General features: G+C 36.0%; 1 protein-coding gene across 1 annotated transcript in view; it reads left to right on the top strand.

The window, feature by feature from the left end:
* Positions 1–12,336, top strand: part of LOC114045870 (ADP-ribosylation factor-like protein 6-interacting protein 6) — a 51,922-nt gene extending 39,586 nt beyond the window's left edge. The window contains exon 4 of the mRNA XM_027866045.1: positions 10,146–12,336. Within this exon, the coding sequence (XP_027721846.1) occupies positions 10,146–10,239 (94 nt within the window). The 3' untranslated portion in view covers positions 10,240–12,336. The remainder of the gene's footprint in view (positions 1–10,145) is intronic.
* Positions 12,337–12,929: the final 593 nt, after the last annotated feature.

The raw sequence follows: 12,929 nt of genomic DNA, 5'->3' as shown, positions 1-12,929 counted from the left end.
AATATTGCTTCAGTCATTTTCTATCATGTCTGACTCTTTGTGACTATATTTGGGGTTTTCTTGGCAAAGATACTGGAGTTGTATGCTTTTCCTTCTCCAGCTCATTTTACAAATGAAGACTGAGACAAACAGGGTTAAGTGACTTGCTCAGGGTCACATAGCTAGTAAGTGTCTGAGGCCAGATTTGAACTCAGGAAGATGTTTCCCGACACCAAACCCAGCACTCTATCCACTGTGTCACCTAGCTGCCTTTTTAATGTATTGGCCTGATCTAAATACTCATGGATCTTTCTTTCCTTCTTTCTTCTTTCTTTATTTCTTTCTTTTTTTTTGCAACAAGTATTTTAATGAAGAAAATCTAGCCTATAAATGGTCAATACTCAGCTTACTCTCTTGAAAAAAAATGACTCAAAAATCACTTTGGATGATTGAAATTAGTAAGTAAATGAGGGTAACCTTGACAGTAACTTTTTCTGTTTTCTGTATTTTATACAAGAGTTCTGTAATATATTTACTCCTCAAAAAGGATTAGAAGAATCTTCCCTGTAGGAATTCCTTGAAAACAGTTGGGAAAACCTCAAAAATTAAATATCAGTTCTCAGAACAATAGTACTTTCTTTTGGTGCCACTTGGATAAGTGCTCGGTCAAGAAGGAAAGAAAGAATGAACTATAAGTGAGCAGTGGCTGTCTCAGTACCACAGGATTTGAAAACTTTCTTTATAATCTATATTTGACTATATCCTACTTCCACTTTTTCCCTTATGATCATAAGTGGAGAACAAGAATGGATGATACTTGTTATCCAAAAGGAAGTCTCAGTACTTTTACTGAGGGAATAGCTATTGCTCCCAACTTTGGTTATTTGTTTTTTTCTTTTAAAAAAAATTTTATAGATGTCCTGTATGTAGAGTCAGCACCATTTCCATTCAGACTATTTCAATCAAACTAATTCAAGGTATTTACTATAGTATGCGATACTATACTACATATTATACTAATTTAAGGCATAAAGTTCTCTTAACAAAAATGAGATAGTTTCTTCTTTACCAGGAGTAAATCAAAGGTCTAGACTTTTGAGATACTAGTTCAATTTCAGTTTATATCTTCACATTGATAGGCACCATGGGATCACAAATAAATTGCTGGAATAAAAAGAGTCTGCCAGAAGGCTTTGGTCCTTCTCTACTAAAAGATAATTGATGAATATTTTGAAATAAGTTGTGGAGCATAGTGAGTGACAGACTTGAAAAAGATCTTATCAGAGCAGAGCATTGGGACTGAATTCAGTAAGATTAAATTTAGTAGGGGTAGTCTTAGGGTTCAAAAAACTCTCAAATATAGGATAAGGGAACCATAGTTAGACATTTTGTCTGGGAGAAAAAAAAACTCTGTCTTTTAGTGGACTCAAAAGGTCAATATGAGTCAACAGAGTGATGTACAGCCAAAAAAAAGCTTCCAAAAATAAGGAAAAGACAGTGACTTTGTACTTTGCTCTAATCAGATGATATAAAGAATACTGTGTTACATTATTGGCACCACAGTTTAAGAAGGATAGTGATAAGCTAGATAATGCCCGGACAGCAACCAAGATGGTGAAGGACCTGGGGTCCATGTCATATGAAGATCAGCTTAAAGAACTGTACATATTTAGAGAGAGGAGAACACTCAGATTGACTGTTTAGCTGGAAAAGAGAAGGCGTGATTGCTGCTTTCAAGTAAATGAAGGGCTGTCGTGTGGAGGAGGGAATGGACTTGTTTTGTGTGGTTTCAGAGAAACTGGGTGGACATCACAGAGATGAATTGAGGCTTGAGTCAGGAAAAACTATTAGAATTGTCCAAAAGGGGAATAAACTGTCTCAGGGTTTGGTAAGTTCTACTTTATTAGAGGTATTTAAATAAAGGCTAGATGGACCACTGATTAGGATACAAGGGAGAGTGTGTTATAGTTGTTGTTCAGTTGTGTCTGACTCTTCTGGAGTGATTTGCCATTTCCTTCTCCAGTAGATTAAGCAAACAGAGGTTAAGTGACTTGCCCAGGGTCACACAACTAGTAAGTGTCTGATGCTGGATTTGAACTCGGGTCTTTCTGACCCCAGGCCCAGTGTTCTATTCACTAAGCCACCGTGTTATAGTAGGGATTCTTCCCTGTTATAGTAGGGATTCTTCCCTGTTATAGTAGGGATTCCTATCAGGCATAGGCTAGACTAAATGACCATTGAGATTTCTCCCAGCTCTAAATTCTGATCCTCTGTTGTGTTTTAAATACAAATTTAAATTTCAATACAAAATGGATTAAATTTGCCTGGTTTGTAGGAGGTAGGAAAACATAAAACAGTGAAATTCAAATCTATTTCTATTCTAAGGCAAGCAGGGCAACTGAGCTGTAGGAGCATGAGCACATTTTCATTAGCATTGAACTGCTTTACTAAGCTATGACTTCCTTTTGTCTGCAGGGAGAAGCATAAGTTGTGGACTAGCATTAGTTAAGCTGGTTCATTCTACTGCTCTTGCAGAGCTGATTCTTTTGGAAGTTAAGAAAAAGAGCCAAGTGAGACCTTTTGGTACCAGAGCAATATTGCTTTGAGATTCTGTTGTTCTGAGGTAGTTTTTCTAGTGTATTCCCCTATGCTCTTTGTGTTCCTAGAATAATTTTGTATGCCTAAGCTACCATAGTGGCAGCTAGGCACACACTAGATAGAGTGCTTCACATAGAATCAGGAAGACTTCAGTTCAAACTCAGCCTCAGGCACTTAACTAGCTGTGTGACCCTTGGCAAATCACTTAACCCTGTTTGCCTCAATTTCCTCATCTGTAAAATGAACTGGAGAAGGAAATGGCCAACCACTCCAATATCCTTGACAAGAAAACCCCAAATGAGATCGTGAAGAGTCAGAAATAACTGAAAAGGACTCAACAACAACAGCATCAAAAGGCTATTTCAAGGTATTTGAAATCTGGGGCACAGAGAACACCAAAGCAATTGATGGTGTGGTCACAAGATCAATGACCTCTGTCTTCTTGACATTACCTACTGATGATCTATTATCCATTCTCTTATGTGTGCTTATATCAGATCAAAAGATCCTGCCAAATCTGTATTATTTTTATTTTTGTTATAAGCTAGTGAAAAATGAATAGGAAGTTCTTTTCCATGGTTAACTTCATTTTGTTACTACTAATGTAAATTTATCTAAGCTATCAGTATGTCTTTGCCACAGTATATGACAGTACTGATATTTCAACTTTATGATTAGATTAAAATAGGTTTATGTTCATTGTTCCATGAATACTTGAGAAGTCGCTACTTTTAAAAGAGTAAGAAAACTAATGGAACTGTTTTATTGAGTAATGTGTAATCCAGTCATACAAGTTAGTACTTAACCCACACTGCAGATATATCTAAAAATGGTCCTGGGCTAGTAAGTGAGGCCTGGGTAGGTCAGCAAACAGAAAGAACAGAAGTTCTTATTTCTGTTGTGTCTGTGTAAAGCAACTTATTTAGACTTTGAAGTATGGAAAATAACAATTTTAAGCACTTTTTATCTTCCTTCTGCCACAGAATTCTGGTATTATCTAGGACTCAAACATATCATCCAACCCCTAGGTTTTGTAGCAAAGAAAAATAATAGTAATCATGGAGATTTTAAAACTGGAAGAGAAGATTCTCTGGTTACCCCATGCTTTAGTACTTCTGTTTCTCTGTATTTGTTGTCCAACAATGCTCCTAACCCATGTCTTGACTCTTTACTAGATTTGATGGTTGCTATAACCAATAGGAATCTATTCTGCTTTCTATGCACTATAGAACTATAAATTTCACTCTTTTTTAAATTAAAGAGTTTTTCCCAATCAAAAATCTGCCTTCTCTTTGAGAGAAATGACTATTTCTCTCTTATATTAATAACCAATTATTAATTGACATTAAGATTTTTTTCTCTTTCCTCATTCAGAAATAAAACCCCGTAGGCCAATACAACCAGTCTTTGAAGGACATTACCGACCTTGCCCAAAAATTTGCCCCACCTAAACAATATTATCTAGGTAGAATTGTTACCCCACCCAACTAGAAAAACCTTACAAAGAGAATCTAATCTAGGTGAATTTTGGCCCTTTGTGTCCAACTCAGGCTTGGGGGGTGGGGTGTAGATGTTTTTGTCTAGTTGCCAAGAGTTGGAGGTTGTCTGGAGTACGAATGACATAATCAAAGTCATGTCCCTTCCCCCAGCCCCTCATTAGAATAGGTCCATCTCTCATAATATTCATTCTTTCATTAATTGTTAATCAATCTGAATTGATTGCCCCTGTCAGGAGTACCCACTCATCCAAGAATATATAAGTATTGAGAGGCCTCCATGATTGGTCTTTGGTTTATGAAAGAATGACCATCCTTTTATTAATTATTTACTGGTCATAATTAATAAAATGATTGTTACCCAGAAACTAAGTGTCTTGAACTTTTCATTCATCACATTTTTGTTACCTCCTCTACCTCCTCCCATCGAGAAAGTAAAAGTAAACCCCTATTACAAACACATAATCAAGCAAAACAAAGTCCTGCATTGACTATATTCCCCCCAAAAAAAGTCTCAATCTGTACTCTGAACCCATCACCTCTCTATCAGGTAAGAAGTATATTTCAGTACAAGACCACTGAAATGATGGTGGGTTATTGCATTGATCAGAGTTCCTAAATATTTCAAAGTTGTTTGTCTTTAAATATTACTGCTATTGTATAAATTGTTCTCCTTGTTCTGCTCACTTTAGTATGTATCCATTCATACAAATCTTCCCTAGGTTCTCTGAAATAACAACAATGCTAATATTTATATAGCACCTACTATGTGCAGGCATTGTGCTAAGCACTTTACAGACATCTCATTTGATCCTTAAAACAACCTTTTGAGATAGGTGCTATTGTTATCTCCTTTTTATTGATGAGGAAACTGAAGCAAACAGATTAAGTGACTTGCCCAGGGTCACACAGTAAGTATTCTGAGGCTGGGTTTGAATACAAGTCTTCCTGACTTCAGGTGTTGAGGTTTAGGGGCTTAGGGGTGCTTGGACCCCAAAATCACAATACGTGGATTTTGCCCGAAAGAATTCGACCCAAGCCTTCTTTCAGCCAAAGACAAGGTTTATTAGAACATCCGTCATATTGGGCAGACTCTTAAGGAGTTTATTAGTGAGCTATTGGCTAGATTATAAGAATCTAAGCATCTTAATGGAGACAAGAAGGACCTTATATACAGAAAGATTATGGGTGGTATCTAGGAGTGGCCAAGTAGTCTATGAGGTAATAGAACTCCAGGGGTGGCCAAGGGAGAATGGAGCCTAGATAGGATTAAGGGTGGGAAGTGGCCCGGAGACTTAGAGAGGACTTGGCTAGGTTAAGGGTAACAGAGAATTGGGAGATTGGGTGTAGCCACAAAGAAAGACCAGTTGGTGTGGTTATAGCCTCAGGCAAATGCCAGAGATTTGGCCATGTGGGAAAGTCCAGGATTTTTCCTTTTTGGGGTCCAGATCCCATCCTCATCACAGGCACAGAGCTCTAGTATTCTATCACATATAACACCACTATATGTATAAAAGTTATATCACTATAACTTATTTAGCCATTCCCCAGTTGATGGGCACCACCTTCTTTACAGTTCTTTCCCATTTGCCATTCATCCGGTCAACTTTCTGGGCTACTATATTTTTGTACATCTTTAGTTAGAATTTTTTTGCTTAGAACTAAATCCTCCTTTAGTTTATCCTCCCTCTTATTTACCCCTGTCCCTTCTCCCCTTTCCCTCCTATTTCTCTGTTGAGTGAAATTTATTTCTGTACCCAGCTGTGTGTGTATAATATTCCTCCTTCCTTTCACCAATTCAGAGGAAAGTGAGGTTTATGTGTCACCTACTCCCCCAATTCACTTCCTCCTTGTTTGTATAGGGTTTTACTTGCACATCCTAGTTATATTAGATAATTTTTGCTAACTTTCATGTCCCTTTTCCTCGAATGTATTCCTCTTCCTCTCCCTTCTCATTGTTCTTTTAAGATCATCAAGGTATAATAACCGCTCCCCCTCCTTTGACTAAATGGACTACCTTGATGACCCCTTATTATGATTATAAGTTTCAGAGGGGACACATATCATCTCCCAATACTACAACGTAAACAGTTTATCCTTGTTTGATCCCTTATGATTGTTTGCTTATACATTAATCTTTTAATGTTTCTCTTGATTCTTGTGTCTCTACTTTCAAGTTTTGATGTATCTCTGATCTTTTCATCAAGAATGCTTAGAAGTCTTCTCTTTTTTTTTTTTTTGGTGAGGCAATTGGGGTTAAGTGACTTGCCCAGGGTCACACAGCTATATAAGTGTCAAGTGTCTGAGGCTGGATTTGAACTCAGGTCCTCCTGACTCCAAGGTCAGAGTTCTATCCACTGTGCCACCTAGCTGCCCCAAAAGTCTTCTATTTCATTAAAGATCCCTTTTCCCCCTGTAGTATTAAATACTAAGTTTTGCTAAATGTGTTTATTTTGGCTGTCAACCTATATCTTTGCCTTATGTGATATCATATTCCAAGCTGTCTGCTTCTTTATGGTGGTGACTGGTAAATGTTGTGTGATCCTGACTATGCTTCCTCAGTACTTGAATTTCTTTTTTAAATTTATTTATTTTTAGTTTTCAGCAATCACTTTCCTATGCTTTTGAGTTTAAAATTTTCCCCCCCTCCCTTCCCACCTCCCTCCCAAAGATGACATGCAATCTGATATAGGCTCTACATACACATTCCTATTAAACGTATTTTCACATTGGTCATTTTGTAAGGGAGAATTAGAACCAATAGGAGGAACCACAAGAAAGAGGAAACAAAGCAAAACAGAAGGAAAAAAAAAAGTAAATAGTATGTTTCGATCTGCATTCAAACTCCAAAGTTCTTTGTCTGAATGTGGATAGCATTTTTCATTATGAGTCTTTTGTAATAGTCTTAGATGATTGCGTTGCTGAGAAGAGCTAAATCTTTCAAAGTTAGTCATTGAATAACGTGGCTGTTACTGTGTACATTGTTCTCCTGGTCCTGCTCATTTCACTTAGCATCAGTCCATATAAGTCTTTCCAGGTTTTTCTGAAGTCTGCCTGCTCATCATTTCTTATATATATACCATATATATATATATATATATGGTATACATTCATATACCACAACTTGTTCAGCCATTCCCCAGTTAATAGGCATCCTCTCAATTTCCAGTTCTTTGCCACCACAGAAAGAGCTGCTATAAATATTTTTGTGTGTGTGGGTCCTTTTCCCATTTGTATGATCTCTTTGGAATACAGCCCTGGAAGTGCTATTGCTGGGTCAAAGGTTATACACATTTTTATAGCCTTTTGGGCATAGTTCCAAATTGCTCTCCAAAATGGTTGGATCAGTTCACAATTCCACCAGCAATGTATTAGTGTTCCAATTTTCCCACATCTTATCCAACATTTATCATTTTCCAGTTTTGTCATTTTGGCCAATCTGATGTGAATACTTGAATTTTTCTGGATTCTTGAAGTATTTTTCTTTGACCTAGGAGCCCTGGATTTGGGCTATATTGTGCGTGGGAGTTTTAATTTAGAGGTTTCTTTCAGGAGGTAATTGGTAGGTTCTTTCTATTTCTGCTCTGCCCCATGATTCTAAAAGACCTGGCAGTTTTCTCTGATGATTTCATGAAATATGATGTTTTGGCTCTATTTTTTGGTCATGGCTTTCGGAAAGTCCAATGATTCTTAAATTTTCTCTTCTTAATCTGTTTTCCAGGTGAGTTTTTGCTATGAGTCACTTGAATTGTCTTCTATCTTTTCAGTCTTTTAGCTGTGTCTTAATAATTCTTATTGTCTCATGGAGTCATTAGCTTCTATTTGGTCCATTCTAATTATCAGGAATTTTGTTGCTTGGACAAGGTTTTGTACCTCTTATGTCACAATATTAATTCTCTTTCCGATTCTTTCTTCTGTGGCTTTTATTTTCCGTTCTTTCATTTAGTGCTCCCATTTCATCTACCCAAAAAAAATTAACTTCCTTTTTAAAAAAACTCTTATTCCAAGAATTCTAGCTGAACTTAGGCCCAAGCTCTGTTTTTTTTTTACCTTGAGGCTTTAGGTGTTTCAGAGTCAATCCTTTTCTTCTGCATTTGTATCTTGATTCTCCCTGATACCATAATAGCTTATTGTGGTAGGGTGTTGGTTTTTGTTTGGTTGGTTGGTTTTTTTTCTGAATTTAGACTTAATATTCGACCTGGACTCTGCAATACCTCTCTATCTCACTCTCTCTCTCTCTCTCTCTCTCTCTCTCTCACTCTCTCACTCTCTCATTCATCAGAGTTAAGTGATTTGTCCAGGGTCACACAGCTAGTAAGTGTCTAAGGCTAGATTTCAACTCAGGTCCTCCTGACTCCAGCTTCAGTAGTCTATCTACTGTTGCCTTCTTCAGGTGTTATGCTATTGCAGGATCTCAGGGACAGGTTGTACAACTGTAAGCTTTCAGTGCTATCAGGGTGGTCTGATCCAGGACAAAGTCTGGTAGCTATCTCCCTGGTCTCAACTTTACAATTTGCTAACCTGGTTTGGATATGTGCAAGAGTAGCTGCTACTGGACTCTGTCCCTATCAGATAGCTAGAAAGCTCTGTTGGTTCATAGTAACAGGATTGTAGGGTCTCCTTTTGTTTGATTCCCTCCTTGGTTGTTCCTCTACAGGCTTTGAATTAAGGTCAGAGCCAAAAGCTGCTGTTTACTTCTGAACTTGCTCTTTGGGAGGTACATAGTCGAGAGTCCACAACTGCTTCTCACCCTCGAATGCTACTCCACAACACAGGTTCCCCCCTCCGTCTACCCTGGATCTTGTGACCCATAACTGAGTAGTAAGCTACAAAGTTGCCAGTTAGCACCTACTCCTGCAACCTGCACAAGGTCAAGACATTCTGTGATGGATCTGGGACCTCTTCTTCCTCTCATTACATAGCTTCTCCTTGCACTGGAATGCTCCATGGAACCATTCCTGCGTAGATGTCTTTCCCAGTATCTGCAGACCTGTTTTCTGTTGCTGATATGAGATAGAAAAATTACTACCTGTGATTTTTTTTCTTCTTGGATTTCCCAGTCCAGACTTGGTCTGGTGGGTTTTCTATATTTGTATAGAAGAGTTCTTCCTGCTACTCTGCTATTTTAGCTCCTTCTCTTGTGAATCACACCCTTAATACCCTCTTACTTTCTGCATCCCTTTTTCAGTATTAAGAGGGAAAGGATATCAAGAGTATTGTTTTTTTCGGAGCTGGTGGTATGGGCTAAAAACAGGAATTAAGAATTCTTTATGTTATGAAGAACAAATTTCAGAGAAAGTCTTAAGTATAGCAAAGCCTAACATTCATTTGCTTTAATTATTGTTATATGCAAAAGCGTGCCTTTGTTGACATAGCATAACTTGTCATAAATGAAACCTCAAATATTTGTAAAAAAAAAAAAATAGAGGAGAGGGTTTATTTAGAGAACCTCTATGCCTAGTGAGTCCATTAATTATCATTTAAGTCAAAAAAATTAGGAAAAGGAGTCTTCTGCCTACCACCTACCACCAACTGTTGTTGGGCATGTCTTAATTTTTGTGTATAAATGTAAAACAAGTTTCCTTAGCATGAACTGTCTAAGGTCTTATAGATGGTAAAGCAAATATTTGAAATAAAATGTGTATTTATAGTTGGATTGAAGTAAGAAAGGAAGCAGAGAAACACAATTTTAATAAGGAACCAATGGATGAACAAGATTCTAGCACAATAATTAACATATTAGCAATGTGTCTTGTCCAGCTGGAGTCTATGGCCATGAAGCAAGAGTTAAAATAAAACTATGATGTTGTCTATGTTCTGAGTTAACTGGCCAAGAAATTCAAGTAACTTGATTTGATTATTATCAAAGTAGGACCATTTTGAACTAAAGCTACAAAAATGAAAAGATCAATATTCAATTACTAATCCTTTTAAGTAGCCAATTTCACTAACAGACATATTATAACTTTTAGAAAAGGTTTGGAGAACTAATTCCCAGGTTTTAAGAATTTTAAATGAATAATTATAATGTCTTGTTGCACTAAACTGACATTTTGTTTTGTTCTTCCCTAGGAGATTGACAGGTCATTCCTTCCACATGGGCTACAGCATGGCAATTTTGAATGGCATTGTGGCTGCTCTCACAGTAGCATGGTGCCTCATGTGAATCCACATTGGTTCCCTGGCAAAATCATTTTCTACCGAATGCAGAACATCTGATTCATGTTTTTTTAATAACATAGAAGAGTATCATTTCCCATTTTAAAAGACAGGATTATCTACTATTCATTGAATGCTTCAAATTCATCATCATTAACAACAAACCACCACCCTGTTGAGGTATTCTGTGTAGGTCACTGTCCTAGATAAGGAGAATCTCCAGCTTTTAAAGTTTCAGGTGCTTTCATATGGAATTTGAGAGTTTTACCTCATTTTTTAACATTTGTATGTTTATATGTTTTGTTTTGTTTTTTTTAAAAGAAAGTAATCCTAAAACTTGAATGCAGGTCCTAAACTTGACAGTATGCTTCTATATAAGTATACTGCCCTTCCATTAAGAAACATCAGAATTACTGAAATAGTAGAATTGTAATTCTGATTTTTATATTATATTAAGTTAGTGTTATTAGATTAGTAAAGGAAACACATGCTTCCTACTTTTACATTTCATAGTTAAAAATTGTTGGTGACTTGTACAATCAGAATTTTTAGACTTTGAATTATTCATTCACTAAGAATTATATTTATAGATATTTTTCTATTTTAGTATGCATTTTATAGTGCTTTTTGTATTTTTAAATTTTATTTTGAATTCTTTTAACATCAGTGCCAATTTAAGAGATTTTCAAAGTTAAAAAGTAATTTTAGAATGTCATTAATTGGTTTGTATCTAGTTCCTTACTCTCATTGCACATTGTTTTGCTTTTGGTTTTGTTTTTTTAAAGGAAAAAAAAACACACTACAACACTAGATTTTTAATCATATTTTTATAAAAATAACTTGTTTTATTTATTATAAGAATTGATTTAAAAAGTAAACATTGAGATTAGAAAATCACCTCAATTCTAGACTATGGAATTTGAAATAAGTTCTTCTTTCTAACACCAAAATTAGATTAGGAAAGCTTGTGATGTCAATCTACTTGCATAAGATAAGCAAGAATACAAAATTTTCATCACATTTCCCCAATTTTGGTTAAATATTTTGCTATGTAAAGTGATTTAATGAATAAGTTTTCTAATAGCATGGAATTTGTGTGTGTGTGTGTTTAGTGTCTTTAAAAAGCAAAAAATTACGATGGCTGCTGTAAGGTAAACAAAATAATGTGGAGTACTTTCACAGATTAATGGGGTCTGGAATGTATATTTAAATCAATGAGGATTAAGTATTTAACAGTTGTTTTAGTGATTAACTGCTCAAATTCTTAAGGATATTTACATCTTATTGTGAATGACTCTATTCGGAATAAATGCTAAGATCACCTCTTTGAACATAAATATTGCCAAAAGCTTTCATACCACTTAGCAGTCCCTTCTAGTCTGGTGCTAACGTGGTATTTCCTTTCACTAGGATACCAACACATTACATCAGAAATTCTGATGGTCATCATTCTTTGTGACAAAGAATGATATATCTAGGAAATTTTGTTTAATGATGTGGTTGGCCCATGGTCTGTCTTCCCTTTTTTTCTGGTTTGACCTAGCTTGATGTGAAAACCATCAGTATTGTCTCACTACATCTCTTTGGAAAGGCACATAGATGATGCTCTTTGTGGCCATAACCAAGAAATGGACTCATTGATCTCAAAGTGCTTTGAAGCTTACTAAAAATCTGTTCTGTTTTTAATCTATATGCTACTTCATAAGGAATTGGTCTTTAAATCAGAAAAAAAGAATTTTAATTGTCTCTTACTGATCTGTTATTCTTTGAAAATGTTGTTCTTGTTAGACAAATTATGTAGCAACACATGCAGTACTGCTAGTATGTATCAGGAATATAAATCCATTTCTACAGATTTTTTTGTGGCATTAAATAAGGTAAAGACATATTTGTTAGATTTCAGAGGTACTTTGCTCCCTAAGAGCAATATCACTTCCAACTGAGACGATCACTGTTAAACCTTCCAAAGGAGCTCTTACCTCTTAAGAAGTTATGAACATTTCAGCAATAAGTACGTATAAAGAATGCTAATAACAATAATAACACATTTATATAGTGCTTTAAGGTTTGAAAAATGCATTACAAATATCTCATTTTAACCTCACAACAACCTCAGGAGGTAGGTGCTATTATCATCTCCATTTGACACATGAGGAATCTGAGGCAGAGAGAGATTATAGGATCTTTACCAGAGTCACATTATGGCTAGTCAGTGTATGAGACAGGATTCAATCCCAAGTCTTCCTTGACTCCATGTCCAGCTCTATTCATTGTACAACCTTGATTCCTAGTTTAAGGAAATAGAATATTTCAAATAGTTGAGGCAGTATTGCTTTTGTCTTGTAACCAATTTGTTTTTGCTTTTGATTCTATTTTTTTCCTCAGGGGATAAACCAGTTAGCTGATAAAAAGCTCCTTCATTTTTGGGGTTTTGACTAATCTATTCTCTGATGTTTCTTGAAGTATGTTATGTATAGATGAAGCAAATCACTAATAAGAGAAATGCAAATCAAAACAACTCATTATTTTACTTGAGACTCAGTCAGTTGGTAATGAAGCCATCCGTACTGGAGGGGCTGTGGAAAAATAGGCACACAAAGTGGTCCAACTCTCCTGTAAAATATTTTGGAATTATACAAGGCAAGTGAATAACCATGTCCTTTGAGCCAGTAATTACATAGACAGAATATTAGTTCA

This window comes from Vombatus ursinus, unplaced genomic scaffold (assembly GCF_900497805.2).
Source record: "Vombatus ursinus unplaced genomic scaffold, bare-nosed wombat genome assembly UNPS02014779.1, whole genome shotgun sequence".
In the NCBI taxonomy this organism is placed as follows: domain Eukaryota; kingdom Metazoa; phylum Chordata; class Mammalia; order Diprotodontia; family Vombatidae; genus Vombatus; species Vombatus ursinus.
This window is presented reverse-complemented; position numbering and strand designations above follow the sequence as displayed.